Source organism: Cygnus olor, chromosome 4 (genome assembly GCF_009769625.2).
Source record: "Cygnus olor isolate bCygOlo1 chromosome 4, bCygOlo1.pri.v2, whole genome shotgun sequence".
Taxonomy (NCBI): Eukaryota; Metazoa; Chordata; class Aves; order Anseriformes; family Anatidae; genus Cygnus; species Cygnus olor.
In genome coordinates, this window is record NC_049172.1 from 30631591 (window position 1) to 30650024 (window position 18434).

At 34.5% G+C, this 18434-nt stretch overlaps 1 protein-coding gene across 5 annotated transcripts in view; it reads right to left on the reverse strand.

Moving 5' to 3' along the window:
- GRIA2 (glutamate ionotropic receptor AMPA type subunit 2) overlaps positions 1–18434 on the reverse strand; it is a 92769-nt gene that overhangs the window by 4500 nt on the left and 69835 nt on the right. For 4 of the 5 annotated variants that reach the window (XR_005819415.1, XM_040555584.1, XM_040555586.1 and 1 more), the window contains exons 12-13: positions 15490–15688; positions 162–409 (exon numbers count right to left, since the gene is read on the reverse strand). Coding sequence is in view for 3 of the 5 variants with exons in the window: in XM_040555584.1 (XP_040411518.1) it covers positions 162–409; positions 15490–15688 (447 nt within the window). In the remaining 2 variants the exon portion in view is untranslated. Of the gene's footprint in view, positions 1–161; positions 410–15489; positions 18406–18434 lie in introns of those variants that run through there. The other variant, XR_005819416.1, reaches the window with a different exon arrangement.

The window sequence follows — 18434 nt, forward strand, 5'->3', positions numbered from 1 at the left end:
TACTGTCATCACAGGCAGTTTCACTTTGATATAGTGTTTGAAATTCAATGTTTGAGAGTTACCTCATATCCTTATACAAACCATAGACATCAGTAAAGATACATCAGGGTAGGTGGGATACTATAACAACATGTAGCATATTGTTATACTATTCCACCCACCTTAATGAGGATCCTTTAGGTGTGGCGATGCCGTAGCCTTTGGAATCCAAATTCCCACCAACTTTCATGGTATCACAGGGTTTCCTTTGTTCGATGTACTCATTCATGGTTGACTCCAGCAAGTAGGCATATTTTCCTTTGGACTTCCGTACTCGAGCTACCCCTTCTGCTGTAGTCCTCACAAACACAGATGGTTCTGCACTTTTCATATAGGTCCACATTTTATCAAACACTGCAATTTTAGATCTCTGTGGAGACAATATGAAGCCTAATTAACTAATCTTTACGTAGACAGTGGAAGCATACGTGGGAAAATAGGATTATGTCATTTTTAGGCAAGTTTATTACCAAATGCTGAAATATTGCAGCAGCTACATTCTCTTTTTCTATTAGTATTATGCTGTCATTGTATATATGTATATATGTTTCTTATATACAAAGTTTTGAAGCAAATAGTATTACTTCCATTTTATTAGAGGTGTGCCAGATTAAAAGATAAGAAATATATCCAAACTTCAGTAAAATATAAATCAGAAGCTCCCACTCAAACAAGATGATCAGTTTTTATTTTTTTTTTCAGCTCTCTGGAGCTATTTGTTATGCAATGAAAGGTGAGCTGAAATGTGTCAGTGGCACTACAAAACTTCAGATTGCTCCACAGAGGAAACTAACATTGCTGTGAAACCTGAAGGGAACGTTAATAGTGAGGCACCTGTTTCAAGGTTGTTCTTACTTGTAAAACTCCACATGCCTCACAAACTCAACTTGGCAAGCCACATTTTTCTTTCAGAAAGACCATGATCTAAAGTACATTTCCTTCGCTTTAACCAATTGGTAGTTATAACTATAATTGGCAGTTATAACTACCAAGTGATAGTTATTGCTTAACCTGAAAAAAAAAAAAAAAAAAAACAGGAGAAAAACAACATTTGGTATCTAGATGTCACCAGAAATGAAGTACTGTTATTAATGAAAAAGCAGACAGAAAGGGCACTTCAAGTTCTTTTAAATATATGACAGGTTATGGTCAGTAACAGTTATTAATCACGGAAACAGTATATGATGCTGGATTCCTCATATCGTCACATACTATACAATTGTAACGAAGAAGAAAGCATATGTATATATCATCTCCCCCCATTTAAGCTGAGCAGAAAACCTAAGTGTGCAAGCATTTCACATTCGTCTGATCAAGATATCTGTATAACTAACAGGGGAGTTGACAATCAACGCTAAATTACTTTCTTAAAGAGACAACCTAAATCCATATATCAAGTAGACAATAATAATAAGCTACTGTAAAATGTAATACTATATGGCCTGTAACTCAGCTATTATTATCTTTCTACTTTGCTATAGAAAACCAAAGACCATGTTTTGTAGTCATCCTGTAAGACTTTACTATTGTATGTGTAAATACACCAAATTTCTACTATAATAAAATGTATGAGAAGCAATTCTCCAACAAAGATACGATGTACACTTTAGAACAGCAATTCCACTATGAATCTATCTTTAATCACACCATTTAAAAAATAAATAAATCAAGTATAAAAGCACCAGTTTAAAAGTTATTTTATACTTCATATAAAAGTATGAAATGCCTTCACCATATCCCAAGGCTTCACTGTTCTTATGAAGAACAAGAAGTATCATTTTCCCAGACTTACCCTTACTTTTCTGTCCAGAAATTTTGCCTAGGAAGATTTTGAGGCTCAGATTTCTCCCTAGTCTCCATACGTCTGTTATTATTTAAAGTTCTGGTAGTGCTAGTCAGTAGCCGTCAGTAGCCACTGCCAGTTTTCTAACATCAAAATATTCCAACTATTACCAACCAGAATCTACATGTCTATCAGCACAGCTGAAAGTTCTCTTGATCTGTTGATCCGATCTGTTGATCTACACATACTCAGTACACCCATTAATATCAAAAGGGTTCGATATACTCAGCATGACCAGAACGACTGAGAAACATAACTCTGTGCTGAAGGTACAGTGGATTTCTTGGATTCTTAGAACATCTGCCATATTGTGCATGCATTTTTCTTGTTCCATCCAAGACAATACTAAAATTTATGATTCTAAAAACTAAGGAAATCCCTAAAACAAACAAACAAATAACAAGAAAACCCAACAAAACACACCAACTTTGACAAGCCAGTTCACAATGTAAACTATATCTATCACTATGTACTATAAGTGAGCATCAAAATTTAATAATATACCTTTCTCTCCCTTACCTGACTTACCTGATACATAGCTGGGTAGATGAATAGCGCCTCTCAGACAGTAAGTAGCATTCCATGCCTGAGAATTCTATCTGAAGATCCACGTCAGTTAGGCTATTTAATGTTTGGGCAACTCCATCAACATTGCCAGAATTTATAAAGAAAGTGTAAACCCTAAATGCACGTATACCAAAGTTGGTGTCTTTCTATCATCTGTTCTCTGTATTCACTTCACTGAAAGCAAAGCTACAAGTGTTTACCTCTGCATGGTACTCAATCTTCTCCTTCCTTAACACACTCAGGCTTGGAATGACAAGTCCATAACCTCATATGAAGGAGCTCAATCTTCCCAGAGTTTTCACTCCCCACACCTACCTTCTAATTGAACACAGATACTCCATCCCTTTCCAATCACTGTCAACATTCATTTGGCAACACATATCCAACTTCCTACACAGGATTTATAACTACAAACTAAGCAAGGGACATCTAGCTTCCAACAGTGATATAAAAATGATTACAGCGATATTTAATGTTCATAACTTGCTCTATAAAGGGGAAAACTAAAAGCTAGACTAATTCAGAACTGTCTTAAAGGGTTCAGTTCAAACCAAAGCAGACAAAATGCTTCCAAGTACCTGTCACCACAACTTTCATTACAAGGCATTTGAATCCCACGTTGTAGAAGAGAAAAGGTTACGGTGACATTTAAAACATTGTTTTCTTATAATAACATTCAAATACTAAATAAACAAATATACTTAATTTAAGTTAGGCTACTGTCATGAACGGCTTCTAAAATTGACTTAACTGCCTTTGCTTCCTTAACTACGTTGCCTCCTGGTTTATTAAAATGATCTTTCACAGGTGTATATCTGTATGTTATAGATGTCTAGCAAAGTTTGTTCAGCTTTCATCATTCAGCCTCAATAAAATGCAGCACCCCATTTCCCACTGTCACTTGACTGAGATCTGATTGTAACATGTAGGTGGAAAGGATGAGGGGAGTTGCATTACAGACCAAGGGGCTGGTGCTGGACATCTGAATAGGAAAACGCACAAGGAACAGATTTTTCAAATGGTCAAGTGCTAAGAAGAAACCTCCCACTAGATGGCTCACAGGTTCCTTGCCATATCATTGAAGGTAAAAATACCTGATCCAGCAACCACGGAAATAAAAATCGGTAATGAAAAACATCACCAGAAGATAAAACTCAGGATTTGCCATGACTGCAGTCTTCTGCAGCCATGGACACTGAAAAGAAACATTACGATGGAGTTCACACAGCTGATAGTCTTAATCCCCACCTAGTCCTTGAACTTGTGTTGACTTATATATATATATAAAAAAAAAAAAGAGCAATGACATACAACCCAAGGAATACTTGACGCCTAAGGTTTTTGGTCTGATTGCTGCACAGAATTCTTACTAGCAAGACTTTGTTTTCAGCACATTATTTCCTTCACAATTTTTTCCTCCCCAGAAGCTGTATTTTATACAAAAAGGCAGAATTAAAGGATGTAGAAAAGGACAGCGTTCAAGACCTTCACCTAGCATTCTGTGCATACATATGCATTTATTCAAAAGGTCAACATTATCTGCTTGATAAACAAAAGTATGCATGCTTATCCTATGCACATATCCTGATTCAAAAACATTTTGAAATAGTATCAGTAATGCACGCTTATTTAAATTTGGCCCATGTTATAAATGCCTGTATATTTTATTTCTATAAAATTTATCTTCATCTCTTTAAACTGCACTTGGAAAAGCACACCATCATCAGTAACAGTGGACTACACAATGTGGAAACAGAATTCTTGTGAATGTAGGGTGCCCTATGTGCAAGTCGGGCTTTTGTATTTTTCTTATATACTTTTTTTTTTCTGGCACCAAAAAAAAAGGAAGAACAGCAGTACTCCATTAAAAAACAAAGGCACGTAAACTCCCCACCCCCCCACTTTTTTACCATGCTATCCAAACAATGCAACCAGTGTAGATGGCTTTATTTGACTACAAGAATATTAAAATAATATGCATTGTTCTTAATGTGGTTCGTTGCTATTGCTACATGACTCTCCAGTGTATATATGAAATGTTAAAAGCTGATAGCAACTTTGTTATTACAATCATTACCAATGTATAAGCACACGACCCTAATATTCACAATGAATACTTTTTGCATTATTTACCATTTCTATGAAAATACAAATTACCTAAGAAGTCACAAGTTTTTTTTTTTCTTATCATGTCACCACTGCATATCATGACTATGAAAATTATTATTACGAAGTACACATCCCATTTACATGTAAAATACATAAAATACCGCCTCCATTAAGAAACTCATTAGGAAATTAAATTATGGAAAGCTTTATCAAATTAATTGTGTATTTTGTGGGTCACCAGATATCTTTTCCATTTTGTCATTCAAAGACCTACTATTCTTAAAATGAGGTGTTGTAATTAGTATGTCATTGACAGAAATAGCTCCTCAGACTACCAACGCTCTGCTAGGTGATGATCTTGTACTGCAGGAGCAGAACTGTAATTCTCAAATATGGTCTGTGTAAATATCTTGTTGACCTTCCATATTGAAGGACATGAATCAATATTGTCACCGACTACAACATGTAACAACAAATGAATCTTGCCAATTTAAAGAGAAAATCAATTCATACTCCCACTCCCCCCCCCCAAAAAAAAAAAAAAGAAAAAAAAGAAAAGAAAAAAGGTCAAAACTGTTTTTCAGCCTTTTTAATTAACTTAAGATTAAATATTATTATGTATTTTAGAATACATAACTGTATTTATACTGTGTGGCTACTGAGAGTAAATAAAAATTCAAATAGATTGAAGGTCTACATTTTGTAATATACTGATAATTTTATTCTTTATTGGTAAAATTAATGTCATCTTCTTTAGGTGCAGTTTTACATGCTTTCCAGTTTCCCTAAACTAATTGAGCTACTTAAAGTATCTTTAATTCGTATACTCTTATTAAAAGAATTGTAAAACATTCTGAGAACGTATTCCTCAAAAGCTTACTTATAATAATTTGTATCAAGAATCCACATATGAGAAGACAGTACATGAACATGGAAGACAAAGGCCTTATGTCATCGTCATATTCATGTGATTTAAAGAATTAATTGTTCAAGGAGGCTTGTCTTACAAGGTATGTTAGTATTAAAGTTTCAAGAGCGTTTAATCTGTTAAAATACTTGCTGAAAGGACTTCTCCTCTGAGATTTTTTACTAAAGTAAATTCATTTTCAGTGGAATCTAAATTCCTCCCCATCATTCAACACATTCATAAAGTCAAAGAAGACTATTTAAATTTAAATTTGAAAGTCTGAAAAACTCAGATAAATGTCATGCAAACTAATTTCTATGATGACACCTAAATCAATGTGTTGTTCTTTGAAGTGTTGGTCACAGGGAAAATCTCCTGTCCACTCCAAGACCTAACTTCACCGCACTAAGCCTACAGGGACAGCCATAATACTGCAGCATAATACATTGCAGTATCTACTACTACAGCTTTCTTACACCACTGTATTAAAATTGCAAATTTTAAGTAGGATCTTGATTTGAGTGGGGGAAATTAGACAACATAAAGGAAACAGTACATAGTTTAAACTGCAAAAACATCAAAAAGCATTGGATTTTCCAGCCTCACGAATGAAAGCAGTTGGAGAAAGGAAAGTGTCTGCTGTGTGGTGGGAAGACAAAGAAGACAAAGAAAGACAAAGAAAAATCTAGGTATAGAAACACAATCTAAATGCATAATTAAGCTTTCTTTTTTTTAATGTAATGGAAGAATAATAAGTCATGCAAATGAAGGTACAGAAATCATCAAAATGAGTTAGATGCAAAACAGAAAACTTATTGCACCTATATGGGAGTGTTGGTGGTAGAAATAAGCTAAATCTCTAAACACAGAAGCACTTTCTTAAGAAATAGCAGATTTTGTAGTAAACTGCAGATGCCATTACGGAAGTCTAGAATCAAATATACTGTACTTCACAAGAACGAAAAACCATTTAAAGCAACTACAGCTCTTTCAGTTTGAAGTACAGCATGCCATGTACACTTTCAGATCACATTTCATAATGAAAACATTTGAAGATAGAAATAACCTGTATCTGTAAGAAAAGAAATTGGGTTGATCAAAATGTATCAAGCCAGATAATGAGAAATTATTTATTTGTTAAATATGAGAAGTGAAAAATTCTGAGCGCTTGGATGACAGAAATGAAATTAAACTGTCCAGTTCAAAAGCATGGTCCAACACTTTGGGACCAATAAGAAAATCTGCAATAAAATGAAAGCCTTTCAGTTGTGTAAAAACAACACAAAAAGGAAGGTAAATCACCACGTATCAGCAAAATGATTACCAGCAAACAGTTTGATACAACTGGGAGAAAGTCATTTCCAGAAGAGACAGGGAAATATTAGTGCCTTTGTGCAAAGCATTGCTGAGATCTCAGCTGGCATACAATGTACAGATCTGTTCACCCACTCTCAGGAGCAATTAGTTTGAACTAGAAGATACACACGCAGAAGAGCTATGAGATGAACAGGGACCCAAATATCTGGCTTGCAAATCAAGAGTTGTTTTAGTTGACGGAACTGAAAGCTGAGAGGAAAAAAAGAAAAAAAAAAAAAAAAGAAAAAAAATCACACAAAAAAGAACAACAAAAAAACACATACTTGCTCTGTATTTATGCATCAGGAAACTAAACACTAGGAAGAAAAAATATTAAAAAAAATATATAAATATATTTAATTATTAATGTACTATAACATGACAGGATATAAAAACACTCACATTGGAAAATAAAAGAATGTTTCTAACCATCACAGGAGTAATATTATGGAATTATCTGCCCTTAGGAGTAGCACAAGTGAAACAAACTTTAATACTTATTTTAATGAGTATATCAAATTATAAAATAAATTACACACCACTGGAGAATCTTCAACTGTACTGCTGTAAATTCATTGTACCCAGCACAAAATTATCTAGTGCAGAGCACAGCCTGGTTAGAACATCTAAAAAAACTTGATGAAAACTTGAAAGAGAAGATCAAGGAGTAATACATTTCTTTCATCAGACACAATTTGTTCTTACCAACAGGAAAGGAAAATTCTACTAGACAAGAATGCATTTTCTTTGTAATAAATATTATGAAATAATTTGAAAATAAGCTGAGTAACATACAAAACAAAGTTTCTGAAGCACTACAGTATTTTGGTCAACGGGCTTGCTGAGCTGTCTTCAGAACAGCAGGATTTTGGGTAATGTGGACAAAGAAACAATTTTTCCTAGATAATAATAAAGTAAGATGCCTGGAGGAAAAAAAAATAAAATAAATGAAGTGTTAATTACTTCATTCTTTATTTTCAAGTGAATTTCTAGAATGGCCTACATCAATTCTTTTGTTTGTTGCACAGATTTAAGGACTCTGAAAACCAAGAAAATGTAACTGAAAATGAACCTCTTGAACCCTCTAGACCTCAAAAAAAGTATAACCATTTTTTCACTAATATGCTTTTGGATGTAAATGAAAGTCTGTCCATCATCTCAGTACTTCAGTGAAGGGCCTTTTTCTTCTGTCAAACCAATAAAAAACAAACCAATATTCTCTAATTGTATCTCCTTCAAGGATTCATGACACGTCAGTTCTATAATCTCTGCCTTTTCATGTAGAGATTACAGTTGATGACAGAAGTTACATATGATTTCATAACTGAGTCTTTAGTCTCCATCACCTCTTGAACGCTTCTATGGAGCTAGTCAAAATTTAACAGTGAAATATGTTCTGTGTAATTCTTCTGTATCTCAAACAATAAAAAAGGAAGCTGAAGTATGATTCATAATTGTTAACCTCTACTTTCATTAAAAAAAAACTTTCTTCTTTTCTCCCTGATTTTAGTGTTTTCTTGTGTATTTTTAGAAGCTTGAATAATATCTTGAGTCTAAAGACAGATCGAGGTTCACAGATAGACTGCCATATGCTTTTAGTCTTTTTTCATAACTTTTTGTAACACAATTATCAATTTCAAAAGTTAAAGAACTATTTCAAAGTACTCATAAATCTAGACTGTGTTGAAGATCTTCAGAAAACACAAGAATCTTCAGGCCAATTTTCTTTACCTCCCAAAAGACAACACTTTTTCACAAGAAATGACTCAGGGGAAGAATGTCAGCTCTTCTGATGTTTGTTGCTGGCTTTTCACTATGAAAAGGACTTCTTTATAAGACTGTATGGATTATTATACTTCCATCATTTTTTCCATGACTAACTTTTCATTCCAGAGCTCTTGCCTCCTGCTTACTCTGCTCAGTGAAAGCTAAGTAACAATTTTTTCTAATGGAGCAATTCTGCTTGCTTTTCATTTGACAGAGGAACAATTCTTAAGGGCTACCAGAACAGAACAAAACAGATTGGTCTGTCCATCTCACACTGTTGGTTTGAACATACATACATATAAAAAGTTTTTAAATAAAAACTAGTGTAGGCAGAGAGAAAGTAAACTAGTCTTCTTATTGCTCTGCACATCACTTTTTCTTTTTGAGATGCCTTCTGACCTCACAGACTAGTTGCAATTCATCCTTTAAAGTGATAAGAAGGTAGATTGACTGATTTCATTTTTCTACCAGTTTTATACATATTTTTGATGAACGATGGGCAAGCAGCAAAAAGATGACTGAAGTTTAAAAGGAATTAGCTTTGTGCCATTTTTGTTTCATTTTGGTATTCATTTTCAATAAGCTTCCAAGCACACAGAAATCATGGAAATGTTCTGCTGAATATTAAGCTTGCGTACTTACACAGCTGTACTTTGTTTCTTTCTTCCACTGCTGTAGTCCGTAAAAATTCAGCATGGAACACTTAGGAAGTTAACACATATATACATTGCTTTAAAATTAATTTCTGCAGTGTTAGGTGTGCAGCAGTCTGTCTTCTTGGGTTAGTGACTTTTTTCCCCTCTCAAAGTTCAATCATGTATCTTGGCTAATACAGACACAAACTGCATTTACAGCAGCTGCTCAGAAATCATTGAAGGTAAAAATACTTTGTGATTGTAGATAATGTCAATAGTACATACAGGAGAGATGAAATTTCACTGACCCACCATTTTGCGCTCCATCAAGTAGTATCTTCTGTCTGACAACTGGAGAGATGATGGACGTGTACCTGACCAACTGAAATGATCCTTGGATCTTTCAAGCTGTGCTTTGCGGTCCTGTTCATGTTGTCACCATTACAATCCACCTCTGATTTGAGAAAAACATGTACTTCTGGAAAAGCACAGCCACACACAATTTCTTCAATGTTTTGCCTGTTACTTCAGGCTGTAAACCCAGGAGAAAATGCAACCACAATGAACTACAGATCTTTACTTAGGTTTTTAGTTGCACTAAGAACTCTAAAAGCACTATTTGTAAGACAGAGCCACTAGTAAACAGCAGAAGTGACAAATACCCCAGCTCAGTAAAAGAACTCTGAAGGCTTGGATTCTACTTGCAGTCCTGCTAGTAGCAACTTTGAGAACTCCTGAGGAAAACTACATGTTCTAGCATTTACAAATATAGAGAGAGTTAAGAGACCTAACTGATCTCTAACTGATCTGCCATTGAAGAAAATTTGTACCTATAACATTATTATTATGAAGTAATATTTTCCTGCTGATTTTTACTGTCATTACCACTCACCCCCACACATCTTTTTTTTTTCTTTCTTTCTTCCTTTTAATACTCTTAAAACCATTATTTCTGCGTGGTGTTTTCTATGCAGGATGTACCAAGCTTCTGCTTCTTGTCTTGAAGCAGCAGCAGGAATACTGGACTACATTTCCTGTTCATCCCTTTTTCTCAGTTATGATTCTTGATTCAGTGCCAACCGACGCTCTGCTGTTGGCAGGAGTATGTCCAACTAGTGTATGGTCATTACCTGTAAAGCTAGGCAGCATGTACCTCAAAAAGCATAAAGTGCCAAGGCAATATGTGTTTGGTCGTGAGTGCCAAGGCTATTATCTCTGAGTCAAGTGATATGGACTAGCTTATATGCATACTACCATACTGTCTGTAGGTTGTGGTGACCCACTATTTCCTCCATCGGGGTTTTTCTAACCTACATCTGGATTACTCTGTTCACCCCACATTGTAGCCACTGGTGCCAGACATGTCCACTGCAGACATGAACCAACATGTATTTAATGTAGGTGACTAGAATCCTGACACAAACAAGCTAATGTGACAACCCTGACTTGCCCAGGCTAATGTAATATCTCAACAAGTTCATGTTATTTAAGCATTCACAGAAGCTGAACAAAGATTCAAACTCAACTCTTTCACTTACATCATATACATATATTCAGCTATTCAAAACAGAAGTTTTCAGCTAAGTTTAAACATTTAGCTTATTGCCAAGAACTCCTGTTTGGAAAATAAGAAACAAATATATCCTTATGGTGATTCATTCCATCTTAAAAACAGCAGGTAACACAAATGAAGCCCTTTACTCTTTAGAAATACCTTCTTCATAGAGAAGAACAGAAAAATACCATAGTCTAGAACAATAACTTCCACAAAATCAGAATTGGATGAGATAAATTCATTTTCTCTTTCTCTCTGTAGGAAGAAGTCAAGACGGAGGAATATGGAAGAACAATCACTGAATGCCCTCAATACATTTTAAAGGAGACAGAATATTGTTTGGATTCATCTAACATCAAATACTTTAACAAATCACTGATGATTCATTCAGAAGATAAAAATGCTTGCCAATGAAACTCTGAAAGTCAGAACAACAAATGTATTCATAGATATTGTAATCATTCTGTGGATATTCCAGGAAAAAAAAAAAAAAAAAAAAAAAACCAAAAAACACAAAAGTTGAAGACAATGAATTTCTTGAAGTAAATTGTTGACTGAATAATTCACTCAGCTCTAGCAATGGCACATTCACTTCTTGGTTGTTGCAATACTCTGAAAAAATTCCTGTTGACCTGAAGTGTTCCACAGGTAAAACCATGAACTGTTTTATAGTTATATGATATTTCCCTTATATGATAGGTAAGTAGATATAATTTGACTGTGTTTGTCTGGATATTTTAAATGAAATTGTGGGAAAATGTACACTCAGTAATATGCAAAGGAAGCAAGGTTTTGCAAGAAGTGAATTTAGAAACTAGTTTATGAATGTTATTACCTTTTCAGTCTCAATTTATATGGTATGAGTCTGATCAAATTAGCACTTTATAATTAGGCAAACCTTCGAGTCTTATCACAGTTAAAAAAAAAAAAAAAAAGCCGTCTCATATAAAATCTTAGAAGTTGCCAATTATTTCTTCTTTTCTTTTAGCAGCTGCTGAATTTCATCTTATACACCTGACAACAGGTAGCAGATAGCAGGCTATTGCTATCCAGTAACAGCTCTTCCTCTCTCATTTCTGGCATACTTCACTACTCATCTAACCCACCTGCTGCAAGGCATATATGCCCACTGCCTTAGCTGCTCACAAAATTGAGCTGAGGTGCTGCCCTGTGTGATATTCAAGTTTTTATCTTTCCTTAAAATTTGTCTATGAACATGGAAAGCAACCCAACAACTGCGTGTTTTTTCTGTACTGCTTCACATCCATGGGTACTGGATTCTGTCCAATCTTCTTCATCAAAAACTGAAAATCTCTGAAGAAAGTCAGAGTGAATAAAAAAGAACAACTCCTGTGTCATAAGCGTCTCTGCGTAGCTCATGTAACCTCCTTTATATTTGAGTTCACTTGAATTTAAAGTCAATGTGTTTATATAGTTACACGTTGTTCAATCTGCAAGTATTTGTAACAATTTTGGGTGCACAAAAACCAAAGTCAAACGCATAACCTTCAGAAAACCAAGCGAGCAATTTTAAAGAATGTTTTCTTCTCCTTTCAGTATTTAAGTTGTTCTTGTTAAGCAAATCATTAAAACAGGTAATTAATTCACATTAAGAAAACTATAACATTCAAAGGTGTCAATGGTTAAATGCTTTTCTAAAGTAATAGCTTCATCACTGGCCATTATAACTATTTTTCTCATCAGCTCACATATTTCAGTGGGATTCCAGTATGTCAGAGATGCCCTGATGAAAACAAAACAAAACAAACAAAACAAAACAAAAAAAACACTATCGCCTCATGTTCACATAAAGTAACTCTAGTGCCTGTATTTACTGACTGAAAATTCTTCAAGCTAGAAATCAGGCATGGACATTTGTTTGTTCTCCAAAATGACACTGTAGTTCACAATAAAGATTAAACTTACTAAACAGCAAACCCTGATGAGGAAAGCATTATAAGGCAGTGCTAGGCACACTAACACTCTCTTCTCTTTTTCTTCCTACTTTCCCATCGACAGTATGTCACCTCTTCAGCTCTATTCTTAAGAGATGACAATAATAACCAATCTTCTTTCTCCCTGCCCTTCTATATATATCACCACGTGCAACATCTTCTTGCCAACCTATTGGTCCCACTGGCTGAAAAAGAACAGGAAAGTGATTTGATGCTAGCAAGAATCAAATAAAAGGTGATACCTTTTTAATGTTTTCTTACGGTATCACAAAAGAATCAGAAGTGTTTTCTCCTGCTCTCAGACTGAAAAGCAGATCACATTGTTGAAGAGCCAGAAACCTAAGTTTTTCCTCGAAAACAAAGTACCAGACAATTAATCTTCCTCATCTTGATTCTGTCTTTCTTCTTCCCAAATCTACCTTTACCAAAACAGCTCAGTTGTCTGGCATTTAACGTGCTTCTTCAAAACCTCTGAAGTTTTGAATGTGCTGTTTACTTTAGCATTAAACTACATAATTCATGAACTCCTCTACTTACCCAGTTGCCCAATGGAAGGATCTCACATTCACTTGTGTGAATTACTATCACAAAACATGTTTTAGTACCAAGGCAAATTCTATTTACTGTTCTTAGAGTATACAATAATCCCTACTTTTATGCTGAGAAATGAGGGCTCTATTAGTGATGATTTAGATACAATACACATTCCACCAATCCAAAACAAACTTGAAAACAGTATCAACTCTTGAAGAGAAAGCAGACTAACTGGAGAAACAAAGCTAACAAACATTTAATTCATGACAGACAGTCCATTTAGCTTGGTGCTAGAAAAATACTTATTTCCAGCTGTTCAAAGAATTTGAGTCCTAATTTCAGGTCACATCCACTCCAGTCCATTTACTACAGAGAAATACTGTAAGTGAAATTTTAGTCTTGTTTGTGCTAGAGACTGCTTTCACATTGCCTTTAGCAGACAGAGTTTCATTCTTGAAACCTGAGTTTCAGGTCTCCTAGAAAGAATTTATGACAACTGTTATTTCTTGAAAAATAACTGTGCAGGCTTAAGTAATTTAGAGCAAACAGTAGATAGAACCATTGGGCTAAGCAGTGGCATTACACATAGTGCATCAACTTGTTTGTGATAGAAATTGCGGAGAAGGAATTTCCAGAGGTCATTGTAACCTTGTTTGTGCAGAGCAAAAGCTAACTGAACAAAAGGTGAAGAACATGCCCTCACAAAGCCTTCACTTATTTTTACAAAAGTAAGTTTTTTATGCTCAGGTAACCACTGGAAGCACTATTTGTGTTAAAGTGTAATTATGAAGATGCACATGAGTTTAAACCTTCTAATTCTTCTAAGTAACCACCACAGATAGCATCTCAACCAACATTAACAAATTAGTAGCACAAAAACTACGTACTTCTCTATACACATTTTTCTTTAAAACAAAAACAACAACAAAAAAGCTTGAAAAATCTCTAAAGAGAAACTAATCAAAAGAACTGATCTACCCTTAGTTCACATTCTGTCCCCAGTATAGCCACAATCTAAAAACTTTATGCTCTCAAAAACAGAAAAACATTTGTGTGCTTCTCAACACTCAGCACCAAAACCCAAACTTCATTTTTACTAGCTTACACACCTGACATTAGTTTCAGTTTAGAACAGCAGAAATGCAATCAGCACCAGGTCTTCTCACAGGACTCACTAAAATCAGAAAAAAATGCTTTTCCACAGTTGAAACAAGTATGGTTCCTATTTAGTATGTTACCAGTTAAGTAGGTGTCACAAAGCCTAATGAAAACCACAATCCAACAGTTACTACTCTATACAGTACACAAGAAAAAAATTGTGAGAAACTATTTCACTTTGCTTCCATGGCAAACTCTATTTGAAATGTAAATATAGTATTTCCAACTGTTTTAAAATACATTTTGTTTAAGCCTAACACTCTTACCATCCACTGAAAAACAAATAAAAAACAACAAAAAGTTTTTCATACTTGTAGCACTTCAGACCCACTTCCATCTTAGAGTGCACAGACACTGCAAAACTGTCACAGCGCTTTTCTCAGCAGCCTTAAGTGCCTCACTCTTTTGCTCTGATGGATTTCACCATGGTAGCTGGTATCTTAAGGGCAGCTTGAAACTCACACATTGGCAGTCTTACACATTTTAAAAACTGAAACACACTGAAGTAGAAGGCAAGGACCAACAGACTTCCAAAGACATCACTGTAATGCAAATACAATAACTGTTTTCAAAAGCAGGCATGGATTTACCACAGCTGCCAGCAGGATTGTAACCCATTCCCCATCAGTAAGTTTGAAAAATCATGTGAAATACTAAAGCATGACTGTGTACCTTCCCATGTTCCTACATACTGCACGACTATCTAAAATATAGCACAACTATCAGTCTTGTTTAAAATTGTTAACTACTGTTTTACAGCCTAGATGAATGATGTCAACTCCCTTCTATGATCAGATCTTGTTTTTTTCTTTACAGTGGAATATTTTTTAGGTAATTCCTTGCAGTCACTTTTACTTTGCATTGTTTATGACACGGCCCTTGTATTCATATATAGATAATAAAATGTTATTGTAATGAGTAAACTAAAACACTTATATCTGCAAGTTAGGCTGCACATATCACATTTTTATAGCAACCTTTTAATAAAGCCCAGGGAGAAAACATTTAAAAGAGTGAAGACCTAGGTACAACAAAACAGAAATCTAAAAAGTAGAAATTCTTACCCTAAAAAACTCTTTAGTGGAGCCAGAATCTAACGTTCCATAAGCAATTTCTGTTTGCTTGGAAAGATCCTCTGCACTTTCAATGGGTGACACCATCCTCTCAACCGTCAGGAAGGCAGCTAAGTTAGCCGTGTAGGATGAGATTATGATGAGGGTAAAGAACCACCACACACCTCCAACAATGCGCCCAGACAGGGATCTAATAACAAGTATGAAATGGATTTGTAAAGTGAAATGAAAGTCCTAAAAAGGAACACATGTTATCAGTTTTATGCAAATGATGCATTTTACTATAGGGAGACATTTCAAGCTATCTTGTAGTGCAGCTCTGCATACTAATCAGATGGGAAATCAATGCATACTCCATCCACTACATCTGGATTTTTGCCGAAATCAGGACTCCAGCATTTACTTTAGGGAGAATTTAGTGATCCTGTTCTTCAATGTCCTGAAAACTCTGAAATTAAACTGCTCATCTCAATGTGCTATATTAACACATAAGCTTGTTATTCTCTCTGATGTGAATTTATGTGACACGAAGAGAATAATACAAAAACAGTGAAACAGCTTTCAGATAAATCAGTATGTACTTAAAAATTTAGTCTCTTTAGCTTGCTTGTTTTCATAAGACATTCAGACAAAGACTGATTTTCACAAAACAATGTGTTATGCTGCTGTGGACAATCTACACTGAGAAATAAATAGCATTATTTGCAATAAAAACTGGCCCAGGGAATATCCATAAGCTAAAAAGTGCACACGACTTTTGAAATATACAAGCATTTAACAAACTGAGGACTGGACATGAAACAAGCAAACTGATAATAACGAGAAATGGTAAAGAAAGTATATTTTTATATAATATGATGTTTCTAACTGCAGCAGGTGGGCTCTTATGGATCTTTGTTTTGCATCTCCTGCTCAAGAAGAAAGAAGAGAAGAGAACTCAAGAAAATATATAAAACAGTATATAACTAGAGAAATTCACTGATTGTCAATACTGGAAAGCTGATAGAATTATTGATACTGCCATCTTTGTCAAACTTACCATTTTTGAATGATCTTTTAAAGTTTGAAATTACTCACTACTTTGTTTCCAAACAAGACATTATAGGAAGGAGTACATAATCTTTGGAGATGTACTTAATTATTTGGCAGAAATGTACATGTAGTTAAAAGTCTAGCATTGCAGTAGCTTAGGTATGTACTGACGTATCTCCTCTACCTATTAAGTAAACAAATCACAAATCATTCACCCAGCTTACAGTATTGTGAATGAGATGTCAAACTTCTGACACTATACATATAGCAAGATATAGAGTATAGGTGTAATTATCTATATGCATTTCAAAAGTATGCTTTAATTTTAAACACAGTAGTCATGTAAAGCTGATTTATTAAACTGGGAACAAAAGTAAATGGAACCGATTCTGGACAAGTCATTTTCACTAACTGTCATTGTAAAATACTTCTGTGGTAATTCAGACATGAAAAGATTTATTCCATGTCACTATAGACTCACTAAGTCACTCCACTACATGAAAGTCAAGTTAGATATGGGTCCAGAATATGTTATTAAAAAGGGCTACAGAAAAGACATTATTTCAAGTGCTTTCTAGATTGTAATGTGTTCTGTAAACATGCTTTCTGTCACCTTTGAAAAAAAATATCTTATTTTGACATGGAGGTAATCTGAAAATATAATTCTACAATTCAAAGACTGAATTATACGATAAATATACATTTGCAAGGTAAAATCTATGACTGTGCATTTAATACCTGCTAATTTTATGGTACTTTTTATTGTATTGATATCTACTATAAATGATAATTCATAGTCTTAAAAACCCATGATGTGTAATCAAACAAAACTGCTACTGACCTTGTAAAGCAAGAATAAGCTCAATACCAATATAGACATTATGCTCCCACATAACATTTTGTAAGTAAAAGTTTTGTGGTGCCCTTTGTATTCAGAATTTTCTGATAAGGTCTGTCCCAGTTAAATAAACCATTTCTTTTTTTGTGTGTATTTTGAAAAAAAATACAAAGTTGTATAATTACACGCTAGCATGAACCCACACTTGTATAAGTACCTCATACATCAGATCATTAAATACTAAACCAATTTTTTGTGCGTAATTACCTTGATTTGTTCACCATGTTTTGCACTTAGAAAGGTATTATATATTAGTACTGAGAGCACAATCCCATATAAAAAGTATCAGGAAAACTTTGCTGTATATTACCATTGTCTCCTCTGTGCCATCCACAATGGCAACGTTGGGAATTTTTTTTGCAGACCAATTTCCAGATGGTCCTGTCTTACTCAGCACCACTTCTATTTCAGAGTCAGGAAGCCCTAGCTACTTGGTAATTCTACAATTCTTACAAGGGTAGTCACCCGTATTAGAGAAATAATACAACTACAAATATTTTTCTAATGTTTGAAGAGATTCCTAACCACATTTACTGAAATTCATTTGCAGGGAGTTCATATTCCCTAGGGAGAGTTTTGGTGCAAGAACAAAAATAACTAAGGTGTTTGCAGCCCTTTTATATTTTCATAATAAACTGAGATAATATACAAACTAAATGCTTTCCTCAAAATGTGTTTGTAATGAAATAAAGTGCTGTTAAACACTTCACTGACAATAAATCTGCCACTTGAATCTCCAAAATAATTTCAGTTTCACGCACCTTTTATGATGGCCATTTACTATCATTATTCTTGCAACACCTTTTAAATGTTATCAAACAATGCACAACTGTCATGCTTTAATAGTCAGTAAAATGAAAAAAAATATTGTAATTCAACTATGGCCTTGATTCAATAAAAATAATTTTGCAGCTAATAGAGAACTTTGTAGACAACTAAACTTGTAAAGTATATAATCAATACAAAAACCCAAAGTACTGAAATTAATACAGCTTCCCATGACCTG